The 17,482-nt window shown below is 47.1% G+C and overlaps 1 protein-coding gene across 1 annotated transcript in view; it reads right to left on the bottom strand.

Annotated features, from left to right (window-relative positions):
* Nucleotides 1–43: 43 nt before the first annotated feature.
* ARMH3 (armadillo like helical domain containing 3) overlaps nucleotides 44–17,482 on the bottom strand; it is a 123,479-nt gene continuing 106,040 nt past the window's right edge. Inside the window, exons 24-25 of the mRNA XM_059821053.1 lie at nucleotides 8,352–8,468; nucleotides 44–2,374 (exon numbers count right to left, since the gene is read on the bottom strand). Of these exons, the coding sequence (XP_059677036.1) occupies nucleotides 2,282–2,374; nucleotides 8,352–8,468 (210 nt within the window). The 3' untranslated portion in view covers nucleotides 44–2,281. The remainder of the gene's footprint in view (nucleotides 2,375–8,351; nucleotides 8,469–17,482) is intronic.

The following is a 17,482-nucleotide window of genomic DNA, read 5'->3' as shown; positions in this document are numbered from 1 at the left end:
CACACTGGACAGGCAGGGCTCTGCTATTTATTGAGCTCTAGGTTTGTATGTACATCCACTTACAGTGCTTGGTTCAGTGACAGCGTGACAAGAGGACGTGTGTCACAGTCTTCCCCAGCTCAGCCTTGGATGAGGGCTGACGTCAGGAGCTGCTCCCAGTCACAGCCTGGGCTTCTCAGTTTATCCCAGCAAGGGAGCACCATGGGGGAGATGAGACCTTCGACAGCTGAGCCGAGAGTGAAAAGCTGAAAATGCCAGAGGCTGCTGAGGCAGACTCTTCCCCAACTCTCTCACCTATCTGTCCAGTCTCAGCCTAAGTGGCATCAGAGAAAAGGAGGCATGTGGACAGCACTCAGTGCTCTGACAGCGGCGATGCTGGGGCTGCACCTCAAGGAAGGAACTCAAGCCCCCTTTGGGAAGAAACTCCCTCCCTCAGAGGCAAGCTGGTCTAGCAAGAGCTCCCCACACATACAGACAAGTGCCCTGTGCAGCAAACCATTTTTACTCATTTTTCACTGGAGAAAAGGCCTCCTCCTACATGCCCTGGGCTGTTGTCAAGCAGAGTGATTTTATGCAGCCTGCTTGCTCTCCCAAGCACTGTCCCTGTGACATGTACACATTTCCACGTACTTGCATGGCAGGAAAGCAAGCAAGCGTCTGGCTTAGCTGATAAAGTCAGACAATTCCGTGCTGAGACAAAGTATCTTCTGCTGGGAGAAGCTGGTGCTCCTAAGGAAAATGTACGGTCTTCGTTGGGTGCTGTGACCAGTGGGTGACCAAGGACACAGCTTTCGTTTTCCCACGCTCATGGCAGGTAAAGATGAAACATTAACACAATTTTAACACGCATTAGCATGAAAAAGCCTTGCCTAAAAATGTCTGAGAATGAGCACGACATTCACATCACTCACACTAACCTACGAGGCTAAGAGCGGGACTAGGCACTTTTTTTAAAAAAAACAATGTTTTCTAGAGAAAAAAAAAAGTGGATCTGGGATGTAAATTACTTCTCTACTTCAGTCCACCAAGTCAGTCCAGATCCTAACATCACTGCTGGGAGCTGAAAATGCACAAGCAGGGAACGGGAGTTTATGCTGCGTATTCCTGAGTTGGCAGCCTGACACAGCACTTGGAACCGGCTCCGCCGGACCTGGGCACCTCTGAAACACTGGCTCTGGAGCAGAAAGGTCTGCCTGTGCCCTGGAGCATCATCCAGAGCTCTTCTGTAGGAAGTTCTCAGCAGACTGTTGCTGCAAGTCGCTTGGTGAATACAGGAAGGCAAGCTAGAAAGTGAAGTAACAACTACTCCAGCTGCATTTTAACTGCGTGCTACACACAAGGGCAAAACTGGGGACGACTTATCGCATGAAGATCGCCAGGCACTTGCAAACATATGCAAGGCAGACGTTGCTGTGAGGAAGAGGATTGTTGCAATGCAGTCTCTGATGGGCAATAAGGGGAGCGGGGGGAGGGAGTCAGCCTGTCCTCTGCCCCGTGAAAGTACAATATCTAAAAATGTCCCTCAACCTTAGAAACAGCAGAGATGAGCTGGAAGCAACAGTGACCCCGAGCAGAGCTGGTCTCCAGTTACAAAGTGCTCTCTTTGATGACCCATATTCTTGCATACTGGCTCAGACTGGACCCTGTAAGCCAACAGCCTTGGAGGCAAAATTTCTCCTTTTCCAGTAATCCGATGGCTTGGTTCAAGTGACACCTTCTGACATCAGGACTCAGCAGTGAGCAGGGGCTGCTCTTTGGGGAAACTGTTTTATACCCCAACACCATTCCCAATGGGATGGCAGTGGATTTGACCTACATTGTGGGAGGGCAGGTTGATCCAGGCTGACAGAGAAGAACAGCCCTCACCTGTAGAGCAGGCAAGCGATCTCAACCCAGAACTGTCTCACACAGCTGGACTGGTTTTATTATTTTGGTTGTGAGCTCTCCCCAGCTCTGCTACAAAGGTTTCCAGTGCACCTTCCCTGAGGCTGCGGAGGGAATCTCCCATTGCTATGTCACAGGAACGGCTGCCCACCCCCATGGCCCTTACAAAATTGCTTCCTCCTCCCCCTCCTCAACATTCCGATCACCTCTCCTCAGCCCCAGTCCTGTTGAAACACATTCCTTTGGGATCAAACACACAGCAGCAAGGCTCTCCCCTAGAAGAAACGCAGTCCCTTCTTCAGGCGGGAGGCAAGAGGCAACCGGCTGCAGATCTGTAGTGTCCCTGACCAGACAGGCCCATCTCTGGTCAGCCCTGCGCAGCGGCTGTGTCCCTGCTTCAAGAGATCGTAGAGAATTCCTTCAGCAGCAGTTCCTGGCTCAGGGTGTTGAAAGCAAGGTTCTTCCTCACATTGATGCTGATGGACCGAACCTGACAGAGACAAAACAAGATGTTTTAGCCAAGGGACTCTTCCTGGCTCCCCATGAGCGTGGCAGCTTTGACACTGCTGACCTCCAGGTTCAGCATGAAACCATCCTGCATGCTGTTATAGCACCAGAGAACTTGCTGTGGCCAGCTCTCACTGAGACTCCAGCTTAGCAAAAAATCCCTGAGGATTAGCTGTTTCCTGGAATAACAGGAATGTCTATAGTGACGTCCCAGCAAGGAGACTAAATTCCAAATGAGACAGGGATGGGAAGAGGATGCTCTGTTTAGATGCGTGAGCTATGATGTGTTTCCTGTTCTGAGGCAAAGTGATGGGGAAAGTGAGCACTTCCAGGTTGCAGCTGGAAAAGCATTTTCTACCAGTGCCCAGTGGAGTGCCAGCCAGCATTCTCCTGGATGAATGTAGTGCCACAGCCTCTGTCCTGCTCCAGAACCTGCAGAGCCAAAGATACAGAGTCAAGGAAAGGATAGAGGCCATGCTACTGTGCTGTAAACACAAATTATCACCCAAGCTGGCAGAAAACCATGGGTTCAGAGCGAGCTGTGTGTATTCTGTGCTGAGTGCCTTACACTTGAAGTTGGCTCACTAGCTGTCTCTGAAGAAGAGACACCTTTATCCCTTAACGATGCCTGGACTTCTGGTCACCCGCAGAGTCTGCGAGGAAGAGCTGGGCAGCCCTGTTGCACAGCAGCTTCCCTTCCCCCTTCATGCCTGCAGACTCGTTGGCCGAACATGCAGGCCCCAGACTGGGCTCAGTCTCAGCTGCACTCAGCAACGAGAAAACAAAGTCAAACATCATCTGTGTCAGCGACTGTGCAGCAGTGACAGAAAGCAAAACTGACACAAGCTCATCCAAACAACAGGATTACAGTTCCCAGAGACTCGGAGCCTGTGATAATAAGGTTGTTGCTGACCTGGTTAGTGTTTTGTGCTTTTTAAAAGCACTGGGGGATGAATTATATAGAAGCAGAATGAAGAATCCAACACTGGGGGCTGGAAGAACAAGTTAGCAGTGCTGAGGGTCCCACTTGCTGCCCCGGTGAGAGAAAGAGGGGAAGGGCAGAAAGCTCCCAAAAAGGCAGGATGTGTCAGAATGGGAAGCAAATTAAAATATGGAAGGTTAACAGGGGAAGTTGTGAAACGAACCTCAGTGAGCCCCATTGCACAGACCCTAACAACCCGAGCAAGCTAGCAAAGATGTCTACACTTAAAGACAGAATATTTAAGTTTTATGGTGTCTGCAGAAACCACAAACTCTCCTTCATCGGAGGCTTGGCAGAGACCCCATGCATCTCCATTCCCTTGGAGCACCCCCTCACCTCTCTTCTCTGGGTGTCTTTTGACTTACGCCATACTGAAATAGTTTGCGATCATGTCTCGTAAGATAACCCCAGGTTACGGCCTATATTAAATGCTGCTGCAAGAGGTCTCCAGAACACTGGTTTGCACTGGGGTGTCTCCCTGCCAGGAGACAGGAGCCCCACTGACAGGGTTTGGTCCCAGTCCTACCGAGTGCTCCCCACCTCAGCAATCCACTCAGTTCTGACAAGAGGGCAACAACATGGCTAAACAGATGCAGAGAGTCCTCTGCCCTGGGGAATGTGACAGCCTGCAGAAAAAGGGCAGATGTTACATGTAGTGTAAGCCAGCATCCTTATTCTGACCAGAGGCATTTCTATGGGTCCCAGCAACAGAAAGAACAAGCAGAAATGAGCTCCTGGCCTCAGGAACTGCTGCCAGGGGCCAGGCATCAGCAATAGAAGATGCCCAACTTGTATACACATCAAGGTCTCCAAGAAGAATGCAGCAGCAGTCTTTACAAGCCCAGAAAGGGAGGCTGGAGTGGCACATGATGAGAACACAGGGCTTAGCAGAAATTGTAGCTATGGGGTAGAGCACAAGAAATTAAACCTGTTTAGTTTGCAAAGAGACGGTTTAGGAGGAATAGAGCAAACACTCTGCGATATGTAAAATGAGGTCAGAAAGAGAACAGTGAGTAATATTTCTCTGGCTCCCCAGGGATGGGGCAAGAAACACTCAGGTTAATTTAAGACAAAGAAGATTTACACTGGAAAAGAGGAAATACTTTTAAACCTATGGGTTGTGAAGCAGTGGAGTAGATCACCTGGGGCCAGTGTGGAGCTGTTTTCCCTTAAAGACAGCTTCAAGTTTCAAGAGGAGCTTAGACACAAACTTCGGTCAAGAGCGGTCTAGATGGATGTAGACCTGCTTTAACACAAGCTGGGGAGAGGAATGGGCACAATCACAACACAAAAGATGACTCTGACATTTATAGAAATCTCTGCCCAGCATTTCTTCTGCTCTGAGAAAGCAGGCAGCTCTAGCCAACCAGCTCAAAAGGTAAGAATAGCTCAAATTAGAGTTAAATCAAGTTATCTCCAGCACCAGGGCTCAGCACAGGGAGCTGGAGCTCATCTCCCTTTTGGGGTTGCAGCAGCAGACAGTGACACGGGGAGGCATCAGCCTATAACAAGGAGAAACTTCAGAGGTTTACTGCAATCCAGCTCAGCTGCTCCATCCACGAGGCTACACCCCAGGAGTCCTCCTAGCTCGTGGTGCAGCAGGCAGCCCAGGCCTGGCTGCTAGCCTGGAAACTACCAGAACTCTCTAGAGTGGCTTATACAAGGGGCGAAAACCAGCCTCAGAAAGTAAGCTCAGAGATTTAACAGTCATTCTGCAAGGAAGTAAAAGCAGAGCACGTGTCCTCTCTTGCTTCTGTATGGAGCACGCTGGAGCACACTAGGGCCAGAAGAGCTTTTAAAATTGTTTTTTACCTATTAGCAGCTTGGATCACATTTAACCCACAGACTTTGAAGAAATGGGAAATGCATGAAATGCCTGACATCACCTGGAGAGCAATGAGCAAATGAAAGAATGGATGAAGTGGTGGCATTAACCATGTGAGAAGAACATTGTTCAGTTCTAGTTTTGTGTCATTATAGCTGGACATGTGCAACACTGTACAGACACTCCTATTTCGCAACAAGTCCCACCAATTAAACCTGTTTCCAATCAACAAGCAGCTCTTAAGAAATTTGTACAATGGGAGGAAGGTTTACACTGACTACTACATCTAATTAAAAGTCAAATTAGTGTAATTTCCCCTGCAGAAATCAATCCCTAATCAGACTATTTTGAGACTCTGCTGAAACCTATCCAACTGCAACGACAGTGAATGTTCTGGGAAGATGCTGCATCTCTTTCCACACATTCCTCCAGCTGCAATGCGAGGGTCCAAAAGCTCACATCCAAACCATTCAGTCTATCAAAGCAGCACAGACCTCAAATGACATCCCTGAGGGTTCAAAGGAAAAGAAAAAATGCGTTAGAAAACTTCCTAACTTCCTTCCTTTAGCCCCTCAAAGGCATCACAACAGGCCAGAAAACCCAATTGATAAAGCACTCTGCACATCACCTTCCACCACAATGTGGCTGCAGTATCGAAGGCCTTTGAAAGCTTCTTTGAAAGGGAATGGGAGAAGAAAGCCGATTTTTCTTTGGGATTAGCAAGAAAGAGCAGCACTGAGGCAAAGCCATAGAAGTGAAGCAGTGCATTAGCAAAGCATGTCAAAGGAGTGAGAACAAGATTTCTAAGCATAAAGGAGCCAAGAGAATGGCTTGGGGAAGTTTCTGCTCACCCACTTAATGGGAGCACAGAGAGATGAAAAAGCAGCCGAAAAGGAAAATGGCTCCTGCGTGTCATTCCCCACCAAGAAGGATTTGCTTTAATGCAATCACACAGATAGAGATAAGAAAACCAGGCAGAATGTGGACAGAATTATTTGCAAACAGATCCTGTTCAGGAAGACGTGATGAGACCAGCATGAGCTTGGAAACCATACTGGAAACCTGTAGTTCACCACCAGCCCTGCTCTTTTGGCTGAGCCCATGAAGGAAATTGCAGCAACTTCACTCTGCCCCCTCCATGAAATCCTGCAACCCTCAGCAGTTAAACACAATGCATTGGGTAGGAGGGCATTACCCAACATCAGCCCAGCAACGGAAGCCGAAGTAAAGACTCAGAAGCCTTGCAAAAAGGAAGCCAAGTACCTGGTTTGAAGAGGATATGTGGAGGACGGGGCAGACTAGGGCCTTTTTGATGACTTGTTTGAACAAATAATAAAGCCATCAGTTACTGTGCACCTAGAGGAAAAAACAGCGTGGAGGACAGGAGGCCAGCTGGGTTTGCTGAAGACAAATCATAACATATCAGGTTGATTTCCCGCTGTGTTGAGGGAACGGCTTAATGGAATGCAGGGGATTTTCTGTAGCTGTGAGTAAAGAACATTTAATAGGGTCCCAATTCTCAGGGCATCTAGAGAAATGTGGATTAAACAGATTCACAACTGGGTCAAATCAGCACATTTAGACAGTAATTATTCAGGCTTTCATATGCTCTTGAGGAAAGGGTCCCAGAGGTACCTGGATGGGCAATTTTCAGAAGGGAGTTGAGAAGGGACTGGTTATGCTAAACAGATTCTTAAACGATACAAAATTGGGATTTTGAAAAAAAAAAATATTGGGCTAAGAAGAAAGTAATTTTAGTTGAAGTGTTTTGTAGCTGTGATGATCTTCGGACCGAGAATGTCATTTTAACCAATTGGCATGATCAGCCTGAGCTTCTGCCAGGCCAAGTGGAAAGTGGGGCACGCAGGAAGCAGAGCAGTCACGTGGCCAAGAGGCTGGGGAAAGAGATGCTGGCTGAGGAGGGCAGGAGCCCTTGGGACAGAACAGATGACAACAGAAACATGAATGTGGCTTATTTCCAGGGTACAGTAATAGGAGAAGCTCGTGTCACAGGAAAGCTATGGCCAAATTACTTTGCATGTGTTCCAGATATGGCATCAAACAGCAGACCAGAGAGACAAAAACAGGCATGTAAGAGCCCAGAAAAATGACATGGAAGTGATTGCTAGTGTTTTTGCCCATATACTACCCAATGGCAGTGCTAGAATAACCCAAAAAACATTAAAAAGCATTCTGTAGAAGGAAGCAAACCAAATTCAGGCATGCTTGCTCTGCAGCAGAGTAGACAGAGGGAGGCATAACATTCCCAAACTCATGCAGACTCGTGACGGAGTGGGCAGGCATCAATTACTCATCAATCAGCAAGGACAAAGCTGGGAGCGAGAATCAGCTCTCAAACTGGTGGAGAAAGCTGCCAGAGTTAGAGATCTCTCCCTTCACTGAAGCTGTAATGATTCAAAAGTGAGGAAAAACAGGCTTCCCTCAGATACCAGCCACTACAAAAACACTGCCTCCCCGGTGATGCGGCCGTCGAACAAGAAAATATTGCGTCAGGGCTCTCTGGAGCAGGGTGAGCAAGTTGGCTTGCTGATGAACATAACTACCAACCCAAATTATTTGTACTCAGTTTTGTCTTTACTATATTATTTTTGTGGGGCTTCCTACCATAAGTCTTCTCCTCTGGCAAAAGGAGACATTTCTAGGGAATGCCTTTGCTTTCTTTGCTTGGGAACCCTATTTTGTGAGTGATGGAGGAAAGCAACGAGCAGGCACATGTTTCACCAGCATCACACATTCTGCTCAGTCCCATACTTTGTGTTCCCCTTAACAACAGCAAAAAGGCTAAGTTGCTCTGCGTGATAAACCCAAGGTGGGAGCACTCAGCTTCTCCACCACGCAAATTTACCACGACAAAGCACAGTGGATCCCCATGGCAGAAGGGGCAGAGACTGACTGACTGGTTGCTGGCCTGAGCAGTCTGGTGGTTCCTCCCCAGCCATGTATTGCAGGGCAGGGAGCTTTCGTATCAGTTGAGACATACAGTGTCTGTTCAGATCCTATTCTTGCCGCATCTGTGGAGGCAGCCCAGTGAAGCAATAGGGCTGCTCAGCTATACCCCAAATGCCACTGCCCAGGCCGTAAACAAATGCTTTGAAAAAGGGTTGTTGATTCTGCAGAATCAAGGCAGCTTACCAGCTCTTTGAAGAAGGCAGCCTCTTTATGCTGCTCTGAGTAGCGCTCATACTGGTCCAGTCCGTCCTGCAGTTTCAGGGTCAGCGTGTCGTAGTTGGACCGTACCACTTCCAAAACCTGCCAGAGACAGCCAAATACAGCAGAGGAGTCAGCATCCACAGACACCTCAGCATAGGTGGAGCAAGGCTGAGATAGATCACAGCTCTGGCACCTGTTTCTGCAACATACATGGCTTTAACAGCCAATATTTGGCTCATGACTAACACCACAGAGGTGGGCACTAAAGTCTTCCTAATGCCAGTAAGGAACAGCCCTCAAATTTACAGAACTTCTCCACCCATGAGGACAGTGGATGAGCCTATATCTATGACAGCAGCAGTTTTCCAGATACTATTATGTCACCAGGAGAAGTAGACATGACCTCATTAAATTAAGCAGCTAATTAGCATGTGTAGACACAAATGTAACACAGTAGGCACTATGCAAACACAGGTTTGCCTGATCCCATGGTCCTTCCAGTGCTAGTTTTGCCAGCACACCTCCCTCCTGCCTTGCTAATTACCATTCACAACCTGCTAAACCACCAGCTTCTACAGCTGCTCAGGTCGGCTTCCATACAGAGCACTGCACTTCTCTCTTGACAGGAACAAGCTTCTGACAGGCTCTAAGAGAAGACCAACCCTGGTAGAGACTGTGGTTTTGGAAACAGATGGAGACACGAATCCAAGTCTTCCTGCCCAGGAGATATTTTATTATTTGCCTTCACTGCAACGAAAGCACTCCAGCTTACATTACTTCCTTACTCTGCTCCCAGCACTGGGCTATACTTGCAAGTTCACAGTTACACGTCTCTGTCCTATTGAACTATTCATTTTCCTAACTAGGGAACACCAAGAGAGACTCCCACAATGCTTTTTTGCTTCAAAGCATTGCATGGACAAACACATTCCTCAAAGCATTTGCGAGATGGTAGTAATGATAATCTTCCCACTAGGAACCATATAGCTCAGCACTCCTGGGCAAAACATATGCTTGAAACAATTCTCTTAAACACATGAACTTCTTTCTTAGGCTGTCACCATTTGATCTGAGAGCTGAACAGAGTATCAGCATCTGAGGTTTGCATTACAGTAGCCTCTGCTCATGAAAAGCCTCAGCCAAGAGGACTATATAATATAAAGTGCAAAGGAAGAGGACTCTGCCCCAAAGCATCACAACTCAGAAAAGATCCTAAGAAAAGCATTGCAGAGGATTTAAGACAACAGTGACCAGAACAATAAGGAACTCTTCTACTTCTCCTCTTGTCATCCCAACAATGTAAACACTACCCTCAATTGCCCTTTTAGGCAGCTCCTGCCCTTTACAGGACTGATTCGTGTCCTTATATCCTTTTCTCTAAGAAACCTAGACTTGCTTAGGGTTCCTTCAAAAGCCTGTTTACCCCAAACTTTGCATGTGGCAGTGGTACACAGAGACACTCATGCAAACGCTTAGAAGCAGGCTAGGGCCTGAGATGGCAGAAGCCACAGGGCATCATGCAAATGAAGACTGGGCGTAAAAAAGGGTCCCAGAAGTGGTTCCCAGTTGATATGGCCATACAGCAGAGTCTCTTTGCAGCTCACCTGCCCTCCAGCACTGCAGAGCTAAGCTAGGGGTAGGAATCAGCATTTTGCAATGTTATTTAAGAACAGCCTGTCAGTGTCCTGCTGCTGCAAGAGCACGCAGCCTCCTCTCCAGGACTTACTTCTAATGCTGTTTGTCAGCTCCACTGGCAGAGAGGAAGAACTCCCTGCAATGACAGCCATCTCCAAATTCAGTCTGGCCTTCTTGTTCCTGTGTGCAGAAGCTGCGAAAAGTATCACAGAGCCAAGAGCAACGATGAAAGCAAGCTGCCTGGGTACAGGAGTAATTTACTCTGGGATGCAACTATCCACTAGGGATGGAAAGTAATAGTATAATGCATCTTCTTCTGAGCAATACAGAATCTAGCAGCTTGCATGAATCAGGGGGCTATCCTCCTGTCAATCTGAGGAAGCCAAGTTGACCAAGATTAATAAGCTGCAGGGGAGAAACTTTGTTTGAAAGGTGAGGAGTAGAACAGGCTTCTCCAGCAGTAACTCTGAGTGGAGGCATTTTACGCAGGGCTACCCCACTCCCCAGGAACCTTCCCTTGGGCTCCTCTTCACTCCCCTATGCCCCCATATGCACAGCCATGCATACTGCTAGACAGATGTGCCCAGACAATGGATGTACACACTTCTCCACAAAGAATCAGGATTTCTCCTTGCTAGTTCCAAGTAGAGATCTCTTCAGATACTCAACAGAGGCATCCTCAAATCACGGTGAGGAGTACTAAACTCCGAGGGCAGCAGCGAGCTCTGTAAGCAGTATCCTGTAAATCAGTCCTCCTTGTGTCACCTTTGGAAGGCAGCTAAGAACTCAGTTTGATATTCTAGGAGGAGGACAGGGAAGGAACAAAAGGCCCCAAAGCCTCTACTGTGTTACCCACTACTTATCGTAATCTCTGCAGTGAACTTGAGATCAGCTTATCCCTTCAGCTATGTATTTTCATTGGCTTCCACTTCTTATCTCCTTTAATTATGAAATAGAACTTAAAAAGAAAGGGTAAGTTAAAAATAAACAGCGTCTCCTCACTGCCTGATAATTTCCCTTCTTGCTGCTGCTGAGAAAAAAATGCTACGTGGGATCTGAGATAAACCCACTCACAGATCATTTCACTTCATACCTTATAATGGATGGGAACTGTTACTTGAGATTAGGATCTGCCATCCTTGAGATGATTTCATCTGCTCTTTAAGATGCAGCTGCTAGACAGAGGAGAGGTTAAAGAGCAGCAGAAGGTATTAAGAGCATCTAACATGAAGGTTTGAAAGGCATCGGCTTTCTACACAGATGACAAAAACTTGCATCCTCTGTGTAACAGAAGATTGTGTCTTAGCATCCTTTGCCCTTCTTACACACTGCTTTGACTTTTGCCCAGGAAAACTACTGCAGGAAGAACGCCCTTTTGTGTTAAACACATGAGATCTTTATCTGCACCTTTCTGTCGGATACAAAAGAGGAATTTAACTTTGAGATTAAAGCATTTCTCCTTCAAGATCTTGTCCAACCTGGTCTTCCTACAAGTCTCGATGGAAGACTAGAAAACATCAATTCCAAGATGGTGAAGCATGAATAACTTAAAGGAAAGGACTTTCAGCTGGAGTCTTCCACACAGATTTTAAATAGTCATTCAGTTTTTTAAGATCTCATGGGCAGCTGGAAGAACACCACTTCTAGTATCAGGCAAGGATAGACAAAAATGGACTGTAGATTATTTCCAAGCAGCTTGGTGTGACACTCCTCAGACTGCAAGGACAAACATGCAGGGCAAACTTTTTTACTTTTTTTTTTTAAGAAATGCTTTACTAGATCTTTACAGTGGAAAAAAAATTAAGTGAAGAGGAGTCACAACCTAAATCTCTTTTTGTAGGTTACCTTAGGGGGATCAGAGTCTTAAAAAAGCAGTATGACAGAAGTGAGCAACTCAGACATAGTCAATACAAGAAAAGCGAAGGCTACTGAATTCCTTTCCTGCTGTCAGCCCTAGAGGCTACATTCGCTCATTTACTCCGCTGCAACAAACCAGAAGTCAGCGGAGCTGCACCACTGTAACTTCAAGATAATTTGCCATCAAATTAACCCCCTGCCCAACCACTCACTCACTGACTGCTTTCCAGAAGTTCCAGAGAAATGTTAGCTATCAGGTCCCTGCAGAGGTGTCCCCAAACCAACCTTTCAGGAGCTGCTCTGAACAGCAACAGCTTTCTGTGGCACTCAGATTTCAGCTTCTTCCTGCAGCTACAACTGCCCAATGCCCCATAAGTCTCCTCCCCCAGTAACACCAATAACCTGTAAGTAGAGGCACCCCTCCGGGTAATATAGCAGAGGGACCGGCTTCTGGTGGAGGAGCTGATGCAGGGCTCAGCTCTCTGCAGCATCCCACCCATGCCATGCCATGCTGCTGCACCCAGAGAAAAAAGATTATTTCACAGAGTTTTTGGCTCCTTGCTTTGCTGCATCCACCAGCTTACTGCTCCCTTGCGAACTGGGTGGACAACCTCCGAAGGGTCAGTGGACTCTTGTGGACACAGGCTCTGAAACCAGTTCCCCCAGAACCAATTGCACCTGCCCCGAAATCTTCCACATTGAAAACAGACCATGTTTTGCTGTACCACTCTCTACACACAGGCTCCTTCCTTACTGCACCAGAGCTGTTCCCTCTGACTGATCCTCAACAAGAGCCAACTTGCTGCACTCCCCCAGGAGAGACCAGACCTTCTGGAAGAGCCTGTCCTGGGGAAACAAGGGGATTACATGCAGCAGTCTCTGGTCCCCACCCTGCCCAGGAGAGCACAGCCGCTGTTAGCAGCAAAGCCAGAGAGGGAACTGCACCGGCAATGAGATCTAATGGGCAACACACAGAACTAGGGCCCATCTATCTGGCAGACATGGTATGCTTTGTTGTTTAGTAACTCTTTAACCTGCAGAATCTTTCATCACCTGCAAGTCTCTGCCTTACAAGAATATAAAATTAGAGAGCACCACCGATTCACACCACCCAGCAAAGGACCTGGTGGTGGGTAGGTTCTGGGAAGCACGCGCAGGTAATGACAAAAACATAAAAGGAACAACAGAAGCAAGAAGAAAGCAAGGTGTCTACACTGTGCCTTTTTAATCAGCGCAGGAAAGGACAAGAATGCAATCAGTCAGCATCACCAGTACCTTGCTAAAGCCTCTCCATGCCCATAAGACTGTCATTAGCTACCATCACACAGAAGCAGTTGGAAAAGAACTGACTGAATGATCTCACATCAAGCAAAAGGCAAAAAAACAACCCCAACAACTCCCATGTTAAAATGCGTTTGTCCCCACACGAACTCCATGCGGCTCACAAGGCTGGACTGGGGGAGGCTCTCCAGATCAAGCCTAGCAAGCCCTCACAGGATGGAAAAGCTGGGTGCTTCTGTCCCAGATGTCCCATGTTGGTGGATGGGGCAGTCTGCATATGGGGCATGTAACGCCCTCAACCGGTGCACAGACATGGCATAGGGGCCAAGGGCAGTCAGGGATAGACAAACGTGCCTTCTGTCCTCTCTACAGAGGTGGTGGAGTCCCTGTCACCACCTGTGTACCACAGAGGGAATTATGGCAGTCCCAACTCCGAAACCTAGGCAAAGCCCAAGATACCATGAGCAAACCCAGCAATCTGTCCCCTCAGCTCAGAGGATGGAGGCTGTAGGAAGAGACATTAGGGTTTCCCTATTCTAGTAGAAGCCTGATGTGCATTTTATGCTGGAGTCCTCAAACTGGCTTATTTACTCCAGGTTTAGTACAAATCTTCCCCTTTTTCTCCCCCAACTAATCTCCACAAGTAACTCATAGTCCCGGAGTGTTTCTCCTAGTTAATTCAACTGAATATCAACATTTCTCATCGTAATGAAAAGGCTGCTGCCACCTGGACTACGAAGAGCCTATTGCCTCTCCATAATAAAGTGCCAGATAATTGACATAAATTTTACAGTAGCATCTTCTAATTAATATGGAAAATGATTTTTTTTTTTTCCAAATGGCATCACACTTCTCACAGAGCAACTTAAAAGTTGCTGAGACAGGCTGGAGTCTTTGCTGGAATTAATCCCCAGAAGTGCCAAAGACAAAGCACATAACTAAATAGAAGTTAAATAAAAAAAACACACACACACACAGAGCTGCCACATTTCCCAACAGACTCTGCCCAGACCCCGGCTGCACTCATCTCCTTCTCCCTTTCCTCTTTCACTGTCTTCAGGAGCCAAGTCCAGAGAGAGGATCCACTAAGACTGCCAGTGCTACACACATGTGCTGGAAGCAGCTGCCATTCATACTGCCTTCAAGAAAAGCACCTACCCTAGGGCAAGCAGCAGCACAGAACTTCTGTCTACCTTACCTTTGCAGCTGTCCTGGAGCTAAATGCAGAGCCAATGCTTCAACACCATCCCTCATCCCCAAGCTGATCAAGCCATGAGTATTAATTCCATGTTCATGAATGCTAAGAGGAAGAGAAGGAGGATGTTGCTATGACAGTCTAACAATGCAGATTCCCAAGATATGCTGTGTGTACAGCACACATCTATGGATCTAGAGGATGCAGAGTGGGTCTGGTGCATGCTGTGGGAAAGACAAAGATCTGGGCTTGAGATGCAAGTGTAGTCATGCCACATACGTGCAAGATATGCAGCACATTGTCATTCCTGCTCCAGTGCCCCAGGTCTCCTGCATCGAGCAGCTGCTGTTTGTACTACATGCAAGTGAAGTATTTATGGCCCTCTCCTGCTTCAGGCTGAGCGCGTGAGGCTGCTCAGACTAAGCCTGTAAGACAGCCCCCACCAGCTCACACAACTGTCACTCTCAGGGCAGGAAGCAGCATCCTGTCTGCCCTGAGGGCAGGAAAAATTCCTGGAAGGAGAATTTTTCCAATAGTAAAAAGCTCAGCTAGCCCAAAAGATTAAGTGAAAGCAATCAAGGGCAAATTTCTCCTCTGAGGTATGAAACAGGACTGCACTGATGCAGAATGCATCAAGCAATGCTGGGCGGTAAGACACAAGAGGTCTGTCCAGGTCACAGGGAGGAGAAAGGTCTGCAGAGGTGGGCGCAGCTGCCCATGAGCCCCAGGATGGCACAGGGCCATGAATACGTGCTCCAGTCCCGACTGTGGAGAAACACAAGCTGATGGGAGTCAAGAGAGTCTCCTGTTCAGTGCCTGGAGCTGGACAGATGGACAAGGCTGAGCAGCACATAGTAAAGATGAGAGAGCCAGGAGACAGGGAGAGAAGGTGCCTCACCCTGCTTTCCACTGCTAAGGCAAGTGGCAGGGACCTCTTGCACACGGTTCCCACCAGGTTACTCAGACGCTTTTTAGTTTGTGTTTGCCAATCTTCCTTTGCTCAGCTCACTAAGCATTAGCCAGGACACACTGTGTCCAGGAGCCCGGGAGCGAACAGTCTTTGCCCATCACTTTGTCCTTCATCCCTGCCAGTCACTCCTGGCAGTCCTGCTGTGTCCACTGCACTACTCGGTGCCCAGCCAAACATGTGGAAAGACTAACTCTCCTCATCCCAAATCCTTCCTGCGGACTGTTTTTATACATTTGCACTTGAGTGGTATTGAAACCTAAGCCTTGCCACTTCTCTACACAAGGCAAAAGGTTTTGATCGTATATAAAATATTATTATTGTTATTATTATTGTTATTATTATTATTATTGTTATTCTACTTAGCAACATCAAGGAGGGACAGTTCACACCCCCTTTTCCTCACCTCAGCATACAGCCATTCTGTCAGGCGCAGATACACAGTAGCTCAGATGTTTGTTCAATGATTTCAGAGAGATCTGTGATCTTTAAAGGAACAAGCCTACAAAGTTGGCAGTTTCTATCCATGGAGTGGGAGGGTTGGGTTACAGTCTTTCTCCTCTGTCCACAGATGCCTCTTCTAAAGACAAAAAATTTATAAGCTCACTCAGAAAATGACTATCGTTCTCCGAACTCTGCTAGCAAAAATGGCATCCCCTTTTGGGACAAGAGTTATCTGCTCCAGAAATGTTTTAAAACCACAATCCATTAGAAACCTAAGGTGTTCAACTCTATTTAACAGTGGGAAAAGACTCACTGATCCAACCAATCTGGAAATCACACAGCTTTCAGAAACATTCCAAAGCCAAAACCGTTATCCAGCTCCACCCAGAAGCAGCTGTAAACACACAATGCAGTGCCCGTTCCAAGCTCTCATGGGTCAGGACTTCAACAGCTACTTTAAGAAGCAGAAAGGCTGCAAAGTAGGACAAAGGCAAGCAATGACAGAGACATAGGGTCACAGAGACCAGCTATGTGCGCAGCTTGCAGAGGACTTAATTTGTAAAAGGTATAGACAAATAGAAGATATTAATGTGGTTGTTAACACTTGACAGCCCTGTGTAGCCATCACTAGGGCTAGGGAGTCCTGTGTTAGGCGTATACACCCTCTGAGCTCCAGGAGTCAGGTAGCCGAAAGCCCGCTCACCTCACCAGAAAGCCTGTGCCTGGAATCCTTTTACTACAGAGTCATTTCAAGAAGTCATGTCTACACACACGACAACTCCCATACATGTTAAATGCACTTTGCTCAACCCGTTTGGGTTTGGAGCACAAGGAGCAAAAATGCACTTAGCCTCACACTGCTTTTTTTCAAGACCAATCTGCTTTTCTCAGTTTCATGGATGGTCAGTGGTTTTATACTAATCTGCATATCCCACTTGGCATAAAGAACCTGGCTCTCTCTGTGGTACTCTGGGCTCTCTTTCCCAAACTGCAGGGACAGGCTCTCAAGAGGAAATACAGGAGGCAATTCTGTGTCATTCAAGGGAGGAAAATGGGTTCAGTGGGTTTCTGCCAAGAGAACGAACATCCATGTACTGCACAATGCTGGCACTTCCAAAGCCCAGGCAGGGAAAAAGAAGTCAAAGATCCTGAAACAAATTATCTTAAAAATTACCAATTAATAAAATAAGCACCCTCCAGAGTAGACTTTTAGATCTGGTTGGGGAGATCAGCCAGAAACTGAATGAGGTCCACTAAGCTCGCCTGTTGTTAGAGATTTTGAGGAAGGCAGGCAGCAGCCAGGATAATGGCAGGAGCATAAAACTCAGATAGATAAATTTGCTATTTTGGAGTTACAGCCCATTTTGGAGTTGTGAACCCTTATCTCCAGCTGGTGGCATTTACGAAAACATTTCTCACTGCTAGGTACGTAAAAGCACTTGCAATTCTGCCAAGGTTTGAAAAGCACTGCAGATAGCTACGGACCGGACCGTTAATTTTTTTATTTCCCCATTGTGCTTACAATTAACTTAAGTGCTGAAATGTGATGGGCTATTCCAGGAGAAGCTTTTTATCTACCAGCTGCATTCTAGCACAGCAATAAATCAACTGCTGTCACTAAACATCAGACAAGAGGAAGAGAGCATCCTTATGCTCATTGTGCATATTACCCGTTCAGCCTAAGTGGCTAACCAGCATTCAGCAAATGAATGCTGTGATTTGTGTACAACCGTT

Source organism: Gavia stellata, chromosome 9 (assembly GCF_030936135.1).
Source record: "Gavia stellata isolate bGavSte3 chromosome 9, bGavSte3.hap2, whole genome shotgun sequence".
Classification (NCBI taxonomy): domain Eukaryota; kingdom Metazoa; phylum Chordata; class Aves; order Gaviiformes; family Gaviidae; genus Gavia; species Gavia stellata.
The sequence above is the reverse complement of the archived record's forward strand: the minus strand, read 5'-3'. Positions and strand labels throughout refer to the sequence as shown.